Raw genomic sequence first — 13,683 nt, forward strand, 5'->3', positions numbered from 1 at the left:
CTCCATAGGGTTTCCAAGGAGTGCCTGGTGAACTGACCACCTTTTGGTTAGCAGCTGTAGCTCTTAACAACTACACCACTAGGGTTTCCTCTTATTTGCTAGGTGTTCCTTAATAAAGGGCCTAAGCTTCAATTCATATTCTACCCTGGTAACTTCACATACATAACCAAAAACCAAACCCATTGCCCTTGAGTTGGTTCCAACTCATAGAGATTCTATAGGACAGGGTAGAACTGCTCCATATAGGGTTTCCAAGGAGTACCTGGAGGATTTGAACTGCTGATCTTTTGGTTAGCAGCTATAGCCCTTAACCACTATGCCACCAGGGTTTCCTCACATACGTAGTGAATTGAATTTGAAAAAGAGTTTTAAACAGGAGAAATCCAAAGAGTGCAGATAGGAATGACATCTAGTTCTTGGCATAAGTTGGAACTGAAGAAAAGGAGGTAAGATAGACATACTAGTGTGGGTGTTTTATAATATAGATACTCCTTATCATCAGTTCCTCAAGTTGAAATTTGTAAGTGGTCTTGTCATGATAGTCACATGAGAAAAGAAAGTGGAGTTGACCTCATTGATCATTCAACGATTTCATGGTTTCCTCACTAGAAAACTTTGGAAAGTGGTTCCAAATGACAGACCCTCACCTTCTACCACAGGTAGTTTATTACGGAGTTATCCTAAATGAAGGTGGTTCTTTCTCTAAGAAGAATTCTTGTGCCATCTTTCAAGGTTATGTAATTTCCACCTCCATTGCATTATAATTATGCAGAGCTGCAATACAGTTTGGAAAAAATAAATATAAAGAAATATACATAAAATGGTTTACTGATGTTACATTGCACTATTTGATAATGTTCAGAGACATTACATGATATATTCAATGGATCATTCCTCATTAACAATGCATAATCTAATGTGCTATACAAAACTGCAATGAACATGGTGTATCAACACATTATTTCTATCAATCTCTGTATATGCGTTTGTAATCCATTGCCTCAGATGATTTGTGTCTCTGATTATCACTGAATATGCTTGTCTTCTAGCATGCCCTAGAAGAATTATTCAAGGATATTGGTGGCACAGTGCTAACACAGTTGCTAACTGAAAGTCAGTGGTTTGAAGGTACCAGCTGCTTTGAGGGAGAAAGATGTGGCATTCTGCTTCCATACATATTTAAAAAAAAAAAAAATAGCCTTGGAAACCCTATGGGGCAGTTCTACTGTGTTCCATAGGGTTGCTATGAGTAGGAATCGACTTGACAGCAGAGGGTTTTGGTTTATTCAAATGTGTGTGTGCTTCCAGAATGTATGGCCACCCTGTATGCACATATGCACACTCTTTTTGAAGATAGGGATATGTGGCTTGTGGTTTTTTAGGAGTCTTTTATTATAGCCTTAGAAGAATGGGAGGGGTTATGTATGCAAATGAAAAAAAAAATCTTCCCACTAATAAAAAATTTTTCCCCCAGATACCAAACTAGTCATGAAGAAAAATACAATCAATACACAACACTCCTTTGTGAACATCCCCAATGTGATTGTACCAGACATTGAAATGGGAATAAGAAGGATGGAAAACGGAGCATGCAGGTAAATCCATGCATTTTTGCATACATTTTTAATGCCAGCCACAGTTTTGTAATTTAACTAGGTTTAATCTCAGTTTAGCTTTGTAATTTGTAAGCTTGAACTTTGTAATGTATTTAATTGATTGTATTTATTTATACTTTGGAACAGCAAAACTTCTATAACAAGTAAACATAGATATTATCGTGTTCTTATTTTGGAAGCACCTATTAAATACTTATGCCAAGTATTTTCTCAGTCACTGACATGATCTTTGCTCGTGAGAGATTTCACATCTAAAGGGTAACATTACCATAAATAAATGAAAAAGTACATAGAGTAAGAAATGCGAAAAGCACGTTTTAAAAGTGTAATTTAAAGTGGTTATCCTATTTTTTTTTTTTATCCTATAAATGAATAGAATGTGTTTCTGTGTGGTTGAATTTATTTTAATGGAATGGAATGTTATTATAAGTTAGCTCATATAACGGTATAATAAGACTTAAAATACAGGTAACACTCTTCCTATTTAATAAATATTGCCATCAACCAGTGCATCAAACAACAGGAATATGGTAGACCTTGAAAATAGTTTCTTAATTAAATGCACTTTTACTGAATTGCGCATATACTCTTGATGTAATTTCATGTATTCTGTACAGTTCTCACTTGACTCTAATTAACAATTGTTGTGTGTCTTAATGTGAGAGAGAAAGGAAAGAGATGAGGTCGTGAGGAGCCTGTTGAGAAACGTTACTCTTCTATACATCCAAAAACCAAACCAAACCCACTGCCGTCAAGTCAATTCCGACTCATAGCAACCCTATAGGACAGAGTAGAACTGCCCCATAGAGTTTACAAGGAGCGCTTGGCAGATTTGAACTGCCGACCACTTGGTTAGCAGCCGTAGCACTTAACCACTATGCCACCAGGGTTTCCTCTTCCATACATACGATGGTTTAAAACACTGAACTAATTCATCTCCACCTCCTGTTGGACTGTAGCTCCTTTTCTGATGATGATAATGACGACAGAGCCTCTATATTTGAAGAATCAGAAAATGAAAACTTTCATGAAAGAGGTTCCTTTAGAAAGAGCTCACACAGAAGGAGAGGACCATCACAGAGGTGAGTAGTATGATCCATACCTCAGTATTTGTTTTTAAGCTATTATTTAGATGAAAGATCCTCTACTCCTTCCTCACAGTGGGCTTGGGAAAAGTTCTTGCTATCCAGCCACTATGCAGAAGCTGTGCAGGAGTTTGCTACTTCTGCTCTTTACCCTTTTCCTCTCCGGAGAATCTACCACTCTCCAGTGATTATTCAGGTCATAAACATTCTTGCTGATCAATTTCCCTGAGAGCCACTTCTGTTCATAAGAAACCTCTTGCCCCAGTCTTCTTGATTTCCTGCTTCTTTCTGATCCTTCTTTCACAGTCCTGAAGAAATTGTATGTCAGAAGGATTGTCCTTCGTTTTCTAAAATGCCCTGTTACTTCTGAACCAACTTTCAGGGGAGAAGAGCCCTACAGTGAGTAGCTAGAAGAGAAATGCTAAGAATCTACAAAAAAAAAAAAAAGAATCTATAGCAAGAAATAAAGTGGTCACGTACACTGGGGACTCTGAGGATGTGGAAAGGGTGCAGTGTTGGTGTGGATCACAATCTATGAAAAATATTAACTTCTTTGTTTTTTTTCCACTCCTTTTCTTTTTTATTTTGTTCTTGTTGAGAACATACACAGCAAAACATACAGCAATTCAGCAGTTTCTACATATGCAATTGAGTGACATTGATTATATTCTTTGAGTTGTACAACCATCCTGACCCTCATTTTCTAAGTCGTGCCTCCTCCAGTAGCATAAACCCACTGCTACCTAAGGTTCCTATCTAATCTTTCACGTTACTATAGTCACTTTGATCCTGTAGAGATTGTTTTTAAAGAGCATAATGCTCAAGGCAGATATTTTTTACTAGTTAAGCTAAACTATTGTTTGGTTTAAAGATGACTTCAGGGAATATTTTTGGTTTAAGTTTTAAAGATTATTTCAGAGCAGTAATTTCGGGGATTCATCCAGCTCCCATGGCTCCAGAAAGTCTGGAATCTGCAAGAATTTAAAATTCTGTTCTACATTTTCCCCTTTTTGATCAGGATTCTTCTACAGAATCTTTGATCAAAATGTTCAAGAATGGTAGCTAGACACCATCCAGCTCTTCTGGTCTTATGACAAAGGAGGTATGTTCATGGAGGCCATTATCCACACATCTATACCCTCCCCCTATTCCTGACTCTGCTTCTTCCTCTGTTGTTTCAGGCAAATAGAGACCAATGGTCATGTCTTTGATGGTTGCTTGCAAGGTTTTAAGACTCCAGACTCTACACAACGAACTAAGTAGTAGAACAGCAGCACTAAACATAACATTAGGACAATTAACTGGTATGTCCCATGAAACCATGACCTTAAATCTCCAAACCAAGGAACCAAATCCCATAAGATTTTTGGTTGTACATAAGCAGACTCAGCAGCTACTCTTCTTTTTTCAGTCATCATTGTAAATGTATCTATCACACAACTTTTGCCAATTCAATTTTTTACAGGTTTACAACTTATTGACAACAATTACAATAATTGGCTATGCAACCCTATCCTGAATCGATGCGATTTTTCCATCGCCCTTGTTCTCCCTCCCTCACCCCTGGTAAAAACTAATAAGCTTTGATCTCTATATCTTTGCCTTTTCTTGTCTTTTTATATGTGAAGTCACACAATGTTTCTCCTTTCGTGACTGACTTATTTCACTAAGTATAATGTCTTCCAGTTCCATCCATTTGGTAGCCTGTATCAAGGCTTAGTTTTTTTCTACTGACTGAGTAGTGTTCCATTGTATGTATGTACCACATTTTGTTTATCCATTCATCTGTTGATGGGCATTTAGGTTATTTCCACCTTTTGCCTGTTACGAATAGTGCTGCAAGGAACATTGTTGTACAAGTCTCTGTTTGAGTCTTCCCCTCCTTTTCTTTTTTCTCCTGGCCCTCTTCCTACTGATCATTTCTAGCTTTCAAATTTTTGTTGGTCTTTTCTATTCTTTCCATCCTTCCTGACAATCTAAGTCTTAGATGTCTAGCCAGGAATTAGTAGTATCCAAGATGGTTCACTCCAGGTCAAAGAGAATGCTAATTTTTTGTGTGAGTGTTGATGAATAGGCATTTACTAACCTATTCATGGCAAGGTCTCTGCCAGTAGTGGCACAGAAGAAAACCTGGAAATCTGTTTCTGTAAAGATTACAGCCAAGAAAACTCTATGGGGGCAGTTCTACACTGTAATACATGGGATTGCCATGAGTCAGAATCGACTTGATGGCGACGGGTCTGTTGTTTTTTTTTTTTGGTTTGGTTCACTGCACTGATGTTTGGAAATTCATGCTTCATGGTGGCTCTATATTTTCCAAAAATTTCTAGGTAATCTTTGGTAATGGGTGCAAACGGAAGACAATTTGTTCTTTAAGACTGTTTGCTTACCATAGACATTGGACAAATGGTAACTATTATGATTTCATTGTAGTTTTTCATTTCTCAGGGAGCAGTGCCTGCCTGGTGCCATTGCACTTTTCAATGTTAACAACAGCAGCAATAAGGACAAGTAAGTACATTTACAATGGAAAACTAAAGCTTTGTTTTACAGAAAATCGTAATTAAGGTCTGATTCTGTTATATAGCAAATATTTATTAGGTAAACTCTATCTAATACAATGACAATGATAATCCATTATTTTGTTTGGTTATTTACTTCTGAAAAAAATGCAGTTACCCAAGTTAATTAAGAGTAGTGTTTATTTGTATACGTATGGAAAACTATGATTTTTATAAATAGTATACGTGTAATTACCCTTCCTTTTTGATTGAGTGACTGACAAAAATAAATGAAGCATTAGTAATCTTTCCATTCTGAGCTAATGGATAATGGCACCCCTGGATAGTGGCACGGACCAAGACTCTGTGGTCAATAAAATCAAATCAGTCAGTACTCAAATATAGTTACCTAAGTAAAAGGCCATAGGTTCCTTTTTTGAGCAAAGACTGGGGGAATCATTACTGAATATATTTGGAAGGCATTGCAGAGCAATAAATTCTCTTCATGGGGGCTTGACTTCTCCTTCAGTCAATGGTTTCAAGTCTGAAAACTAGCTCAGGTCTAGAAACTGTTCAAAGGGTTCTGCCTTTTTTTTGAAGTAAGATGCCCTCAACATCCTGATTAACCATTCCTGATTTGTTTTGGTCATACACACTAAACGATACCCTTGTTGGCTGCCCACTTATCTAGGAACACAGTATTCTATTAATTCGCATAGCTCTCTGTGGATTAGGCCCCATGGTTACCATGTCCACCGTATAATTGTTGGCCTCGCTTGGCTTCTAATGGTTAAACACTACAAATGGTCATTATTATTTCTAGATCCTGTTGTCCCCAGAAGCTCCGGTTGCATGGTGGTTAAATGCTACGGCAGCTAACCAAAAGGTCAGCAGTTTGAACTCACCAGGCGCTCCTTGGAAACTCTATAGGACAGTTCTACTCTGCCTATAGGGTCGCTATGAGTTGGAATTGACTTGACAGCAACAGGTTTCTGGTTTTATTATCTCCCGTGCTCTCGGGGAGTCTAGTTATGTAATACCTCCTCCCACTGTCAGCCATGACCCACAGAGGACAGCACCACTGTGTTTCTCAATGATGCTGGTATCACTCTCACCAGCTCATTTCTTTTATATTCTCTGGGCCCTCTCAGGAAGCATGATCACCAGGCAGGCTATCTTCCTTATGTAGTATATCCATCCTAGCGTGCCACTTCTCTGAGTCCTTTGATGCCTCCTCCACCATCTTCTATGGCATTTTGGAATTTCTATTTCACTTAGAGTAGACTATCACTTAGCTCCAAAGAACCATCAGAGCAGTGTGTCCACATCATCTCCCAGGATCCTTGCTAGGGTGTTAAATTCTGTATCACAGGGGCATGCCCCCATGGTGTGCTCCCTTGTCCCATGATCTGTCCCTGCTTGTACTTCACCACCTTACATGCTAAGCCCCACTTCACTTGTCAGTCTTCTCTTCCACTTCTCATCCACTTCTGCAAGGCCATTCTTACCCAGACTAAATCCATTTACAGATTATACCTTAGAATCTTCTCTCTTTTATAATCACCCTCTTCTTTTCAACTTCTCCAACAGTTACCCATATTTCAAGGCCTTAGCTTGGACCTATCTCCCTTTAACAGCCTTCTCTGACTGTAGCAGTAGTAGTGAGATGCGTGTTCATTTATGCTGAACAATATATTTTCCCAAGACATCCAAATCTACGATGGCAGCCTGAAATGACCCAGGTCTGTCCGACTCCAGTATTCATTCTTCTGTTGAAAGAGAAAGCCAGTTGTAGAAAGAGGCCTCTAATCACACAATCTGAACTCAAGAAGAAACTGTATATAGATGAGGGTGGCCTCAAATTCAGTGATTAGTGCCAATAATTGAGATTCCACTGTATTACCAAAAAATTTTTGACAGCTCAGTAAAAATCACTTCAGTCAGAATTATCCCCTCTAAAGAAAATTGATGGACTTTTCTTGAAATTCTTAATGCCTTTATTCAAGGGTGATATGAATGATAAAAAGAAGCTTAAATTTTAAATACTTGCATGTTTTTTGTATATACCGATACTTAGAAAATACACTCTTTTGACAGTTACCATTTCTTAAATTTCCCTGCTTGGGTTTATGCCTTTATCAACCTCCGTTTTCTTCAATTTTCCACATCCACTAACCCATGAATTTTTGTTGCTTGTTTAATTATTTGAGTCTATTTTTAGCAGAAATTTCCATTAGGAGGCCAAGTTTCTGAATTCTGAGCCCTGGGACAGGTCTTTGAAAGTCAGGATGAGAGTTCTTGCTCAATACAAAGGAAAGTAAATAAGACTAGAAGTCAATGTGTAATTTGATTATATGACAGGGATATTGTTTCTTCTTTAGGGAGCCAAAAGAAAAAACAAAAAAGAAAAAAGAAAAGAAAAGGTAAGTTAGACTTTGGCATGGATGACTCCACATTTTTCTGCCTATAACATTTTTTTTCTTTTTGTATTTTAACATTAATTGCATACATAACTCATTTTTTCAGCAAGTCAGATCATAAAAATGAAAGTAAAAAGGACCCAGAGAAGAAAAAGAGTAAAGGAAAAGAGGCGAAAGAGGACAAAAACAAAGATAAAAAAGAGGAGTAAGTATTTTTACTGACATTGAAATTAGGACTGAATTTATGATTGGGTTTTGGATATGGAGGTTAATTTCCATGATACAAAGCAGGAAGAAGCTTTATTATAAAGAGACTATGTGTAAAGATTAAATAAATTGATATCAAATGTAAATTAAAACTTAAAAAATATTTTTCCTAAAATTAGCAATGGTAGTGTTACTTGTAGTTTTCTTATCAAGTATTGCACTGTTCTGGTTAGTTCTCTTCCCCAAGCCCCGGTGAAGATAAACTTAACCACAAGGCAGTACTAAGTTTGAAGGAGAGTTGGGTTCCCAGGATTTTACCTTCATTTTTTTTCAATTGAAATAAAAATTTAATAACTTCATTAACATTTTTGAGTAATAAATGCACCATGAGGAATACTCCAGAACAACAACAACAAAAAAACCTCATTGAAAAAGCTATGTTTAATTTTGAAAGCAACACAAATGCTACCAAAATATCAGCTTCTTAAAGGATCCTTTTCAAAACAAAAATTTGAGAGTTAGAATTTCACAAGGGTAAGGCCAAATTGCCATCCAAAAGATCAGCAGTTCAAATCCACCAGGCGCTCCTTGGAAACTCTATGGGGCAGTTCTACTCTGTCCTATAGGGTCGCTGTGAGTCAGAATCGACTGAGTGGCAATGGGTTTTTTAAGGCCAAGTTACATTGGCCTTATCTTTTTACTTCTTATTAAAGGGAAAATTGTTTACTTACTTATAACTCTTTACCCAGACAATGGTACAATTACTCGTGACTGTTTAGAAAGTTGTTGGAGTTCGGACAAGAGGAAAAGCCCTTAAAAATAGAGATTTGATACCAGAAAAAAAATTTTTTTTTTCCATTTGGCTTTGTATTTTCTTCTCCTTTCCTCCTACCCTTTACTGCCTCTCTTAAAGAATCCTTCCTTCCAGCTTATGAACAAGTGCTTTTTGTTAGATTGTGTTATATTCTTCTTCTTTTCCTACAGGTGAGAAAGAAGGCATATGTCCCCCTGACAGTGTAGTTACTAGTTGCTTTGTTACCTGGTATGGGGTGGCAAAGCCACCATTGTTTCACTACCCACAACCTACCAAAGAAGTCTAGGGAATATCTGTCATTTTGCATGATCTCCATCACTGTTCTGTTTCAGTGGCTGGAGTGATAGAACTGTCTACAGCATCATGGCAAAACCAGGACTTTGAGAAACTTAGTCTAATGCATGGCGTAATGTATGACTGATAATTTAACTATCTACCCATCTCAATAAATCAGTTTACTATGGCTAGTGCACTTATGCAAACCTTATCTTCTCACTGTAGAATAAGCTTTTCCAACTTACTTCTGTTTCATTAGTTATCAGTGATCCGTGTAACCATATTTGATACGTGAAATAAAAATGTTGTTTCTTGGTAACCTTCCCTTTTATTTCTACTTGCTGCTAGGAAGAAGAAAGAAGTCATGGTTATTGATCCTTCGGGAAACACATATTACAACTGGCTGTTTTGCATCACTTTACCTGTTATGTATAACTGGACTATGATTATTGCAAGGTGTCTATGTATTTTTTTTTTTCAATTTTATTTATTTTGTTATTGTTGTTGAGTAAGGTGTCTATTTTTGTGGATGTCAGCCCACTTCCAGTTTTCCAGCTAATTGACTAAGCAATTTGACTTAGAGCTCTTCAGGATATCTTCCTTTTCCCCAACACTGGTCTTAAAGAGGTTACATTATTCTCAATATGCTTTTCCTGAGATCAGGAATAGGTGCTTTAGTTCCTAATATACTTGGGTCTCCATTACTGGGATTAAACTTTTGATTACTCAAACATTTCATTAGAACTTTGGGAGAAATTTTTTATTTTCTTAGACCTATGAGAAAAAGTGTTGCCAACAGTGGAAAAAGATCAAGGATCTAGGTTGTTACAGAGCAAGGTATAGCTCCCAAGTAAATTCCATTGTTCCCTGTCTTGTCCATGGTAAAATTCTCAGCCATCTAGGACTAAGTGTAATTTGCTGAAACATTTGGGGTACAGATAGTCAATATGAACCTGGTGATCAATATGGTTCAACCAACATATTTTGACTTTAGCTTGAGAGTATTTATTCTTATTTATGTTGTTACAACGTAGACTAGTATAATGGAAAAAATGTTGGAATTCAGAAGTGTGAGAAACTAAAGACCTGGGAAAGAGTCAGGAAAGCCATGGTTGATTATATGGACTCTAAGAGTCCTTCCCAGCCTTAGCATATTTCTCATCCTGATAAAAGTTACACAAAGAAGACTTCAAATTGGCCCCCATTTCATTTTAATTATACATGTTTTTCTTTTACAGAGCATGTTTTGATGAACTTCAGTCTAATTACCTAAAATATTGGCTCGTTTTTGATTACTTATCAGATGTAGTCTATCTTCTCGATATGTTTGTACGAACAAGGACAGGTAAATATGTTTGGTTTTAGATATTTTAAAATTTCATGCTTTTATTTCTATGATTTGCAATTTCCTAGATCAAGTATTCTTCAAAATAAGCTCAACAAAATCTGTTTTAGAGGAAAAGGCACAGTTGAAAGCAACAGTAAAATATGCCTACCCATAGGCTTAGGCCAATCCAACAGATTCAGAGGAATGTTACTAGGCAACCTTTTAAATGTGGATTGGTGGCTTTCCCCTATTATCCTGTTCACTGGGTTTATGCCAGGCAGGGAGAATAGAGAGATTTAATATATTCTGTCCGCTCTGCGGGAAAAGAGTAATAGCTACCTAATAGGGAGATACATTGAAGAAGAATAGGGAAAATGTCATTGTACCTTGTAGAGCTGTAACCAGAAATTTTATAAATCAATTTTGTGGTTCATGGTGGGGCATTAATAACCAAGGTACAGCATCTGATAGCTTCCTACTTGAAATATTCTTGTTAGTTGGGTTCAACTTAGCTGTTTTTATACTTCTCTCCACAAGTAAATGTTTAGTTGTGGTTTAAGCTTTTAAGAAGCACCATGTAAAATAGGGACAGTCCGTAAATATCAGGACTCTGGAGCAATGCTGTTGTATTTATAGCTCTATTTGTCCTATTTGACCAAAAGATCAGTAGTTTTGAAACTACGAGCCTCTGGGTAGACTCTAATCTCCAAATTTAATTAGCAGCCAAGAACGGTAACTGTTTGCACCAATCAAGGACTCAGTCTAATGTGTTAAAAAAAAAAAAATTGCTGTCGAATTGATCTGACTCATAGTGACCCTATAGGACAGAGTAGAACTACCCCATAGGGTTTCAAGGGGTGGCTGGTGGATTTGAACTGCTAAATTTCTGGTTAGCAGCCGAGCTCTTAACCAGTATGCCACCAAGGCTCCATGTTAATGCATAAGCGTGGTAAAATTCTGGGTTTAACATACAAGGCCCATGGTAGCAGCATAGGAGAAGGAAATGTCCCAAGAAAGCATAAGAGGGGTGGGGGTGTAAGAAGAAGAGATGAAAATGCAGCCTAGAAGAACACATCCTTCATATTGAAGGGCAAAGCAAGAATATGCACAACAGTCAGACAGCAAGGCTGGTACCCAAAGTTTGAGAGTGCACTTGGGGCTCTATTAAGAGAGTGGCTTGAGGCATTTTGGCATAAAACCAGGGTGTTCAGGAAACATTTCCGTAGGAGAACTGGCTTTACCTAGCTAGGAGACGCTGGATCTAAAACGGAACTTTAGGGCTCAAAGTACATTGTATATAGTCTCTCACATTTTTACATTTACAAATTTATACTTTATTTTGGCAATAGAATATTTCTCAACATGCTATGTTGATTAGAACTCATAACTTATTATGTTATTAAAGGCTTATTTGTTGAAAAAGTGCTCTGGTGGTGCAGTGGTTAAGCGCTTGGCTGCTAACTGAAAGGTCAGTGGTTCAAACCCACCAGCTGCTCTGTGGGAAGAACATATGGCAGTCTGCTTCCATAAAGATTACAGCCTTGGAAACCATATGCAGCAGTTCTCTGTTCTATACAGTCTCTGTGAGTTGGAATCAACTCAATGGTGATGAGTTTGGTTTTTGGGTGTATTTGTTGAAAATGAATACCTTATGTGGCACACAACAAAATTCACTCAGAGTAGCTTTTGGAAAATTCTCATTGGCATAAAAAGGAGAAGCATTAATTTTTTTTTTTTTTTTCTATTTTAGGTTATCTGGAACAAGGACTGCTGGTAAAGGAAGAGCGTAAACTCATAGAGAAATATAAATCGACTTTGCAATTTAAACTTGATGTTTTATCAGTGATACCAACTGATCTGCTGTATTTTAAGCTGGGGTGGAACTATCCAGAAATTAGATTAAATAGACTGTTAAGGATCTCTCGGATGTTTGAGTTCTTCCAGAGAACAGAAACGAGGACAAACTACCCAAACATCTTCAGGATTTCTAACCTTGTTATGTATATCGTCATCATCATCCACTGGAATGCATGTGTATATTACTCTATTTCCAAAGCTATTGGATTTGGAAATGACACATGGGTCTATCCTGATGTTAATGATCCTGAATTTGGCCGTTTGGCAAGAAAATACGTATACAGCCTTTACTGGTCTACACTGACTTTGACCACGATTGGTGAAACACCACCTCCTGTTAGAGATTCTGAGTATGTCTTTGTGGTGGTTGATTTCCTAATTGGAGTGTTAATTTTTGCTACCATTGTTGGTAACATAGGTTCTATGATTTCCAACATGAATGCAGCTAGAGCAGAATTTCAAGCAAGAATTGATGCTATAAAGCAATATATGCATTTTCGCAATGTAAGCAAAGATATGGAAAAGCGAGTTATCAAATGGTTTGACTACTTGTGGACCAACAAAAAAACAGTGGATGAGAAGGAAGTCTTGAAGTATCTACCTGATAAACTCAGAGCAGAGATTGCCATCAACGTTCACCTAGACACACTGAAAAAGGTGCGCATTTTTGCTGACTGTGAAGCTGGCCTGCTGGTGGAGTTGGTCTTGAAATTACAACCCCAAGTCTATAGTCCTGGAGATTACATTTGCAAGAAAGGAGATATCGGACGTGAGATGTACATCATCAAAGAAGGCAAACTTGCCGTGGTAGCAGATGATGGGGTCACTCAGTTTGTGGTTCTCAGTGATGGCAGCTACTTTGGTGAGATTAGCATTCTTAACATTAAAGGCAGCAAAGCTGGAAATCGAAGAACGGCCAATATTAAAAGTATTGGCTACTCAGATCTGTTTTGTCTCTCAAAAGATGACCTCATGGAAGCTCTAACCGAGTACCCAGATGCCAAAACTATGCTAGAAGAGAAAGGGAGGCAAATCTTGATGAAAGATGGCCTATTGGATATAAATATCGCAAATGCCGGGAGTGATCCTAAAGACCTGGAAGAGAAGGTCTCCAGAATGGAAGGTTCAGTAGACCTTCTGCAAACAAGGTTTGCCCGGATCCTGGCTGAGTATGAGTCAACGCAACAGAAACTGAAGCAGAGACTAACTAAGGTTGAGAACTTTCTGAAACCGATTATCGACACAGAATTTTCAACTATTGAAGGATCTGGCATGGAAAGTGGGCCCACAGACTCTACACAAGACTAAAAAGCTGATTATTTTGGTCATGTGATTATAATCAATTGTAAATTGGAAGAATAGAAAGACTCACCCAGGGAATTTTTCTGTAAGGAATATATGATTTGGTACAGGGCACAAAACCCACGCATTCATATGTGAGGTACTGTGAATAAAGAACTATTGTATTTGGGGATTTTTCACAACAATGTGCAAAGATATAACCTGATTAATTTGTCAGTATCTATATCTTCTGATTTTTTCCATGTAAGTCCCATTTATGTAATAATCTTTATAAAAGA

At 37.5% G+C, this 13,683-nt stretch overlaps 1 protein-coding gene across 1 annotated transcript; it reads left to right on the forward strand.

Annotated features, from left to right (window-relative positions):
• The first annotated feature begins 1,485 nt into the window (after positions 1–1,485).
• Positions 1,486–13,411, forward strand: CNGA1 (cyclic nucleotide gated channel subunit alpha 1). Its single transcript, XM_049886314.1, has 8 exons — positions 1,486–1,595; positions 2,576–2,698; positions 5,150–5,212; positions 7,584–7,625; positions 7,729–7,827; positions 9,268–9,375; positions 10,158–10,264; positions 11,997–13,411. The coding sequence occupies exons 1-8, from the start codon at positions 1,489–1,491 to the stop codon at positions 13,409–13,411; spliced, it is 2,064 nt and encodes a 687-aa protein (XP_049742271.1). The 5' UTR covers positions 1,486–1,488.
• Positions 13,412–13,683: the final 272 nt, after the last annotated feature.

Source organism: Elephas maximus, chromosome 5 (genome assembly GCF_024166365.1).
Source record: "Elephas maximus indicus isolate mEleMax1 chromosome 5, mEleMax1 primary haplotype, whole genome shotgun sequence".
In the NCBI taxonomy this organism is placed as follows: Eukaryota; Metazoa; Chordata; class Mammalia; order Proboscidea; family Elephantidae; genus Elephas; species Elephas maximus.

Bases quoted from the DNA above. Each gene is read 5' to 3' on its own strand.
- CNGA1 (XM_049886314.1), top strand. From the start codon at position 1,489: ATGAAGAAAAATACAATCAATACACAACACTCCTTTGTGAACATCCCC. The intron at 2,699-5,149 runs GTGAGTAGTATG...TTCATTTCTCAG, and splicing joins AGGAGAGGACCATCACAGAG to GGAGCAGTGCCTGCCTGGTG. The intron at 7,626-7,728 runs GTAAGTTAGACT...TCATTTTTTCAG, and splicing joins AAGAAAAAAGAAAAGAAAAG to CAAGTCAGATCATAAAAATG.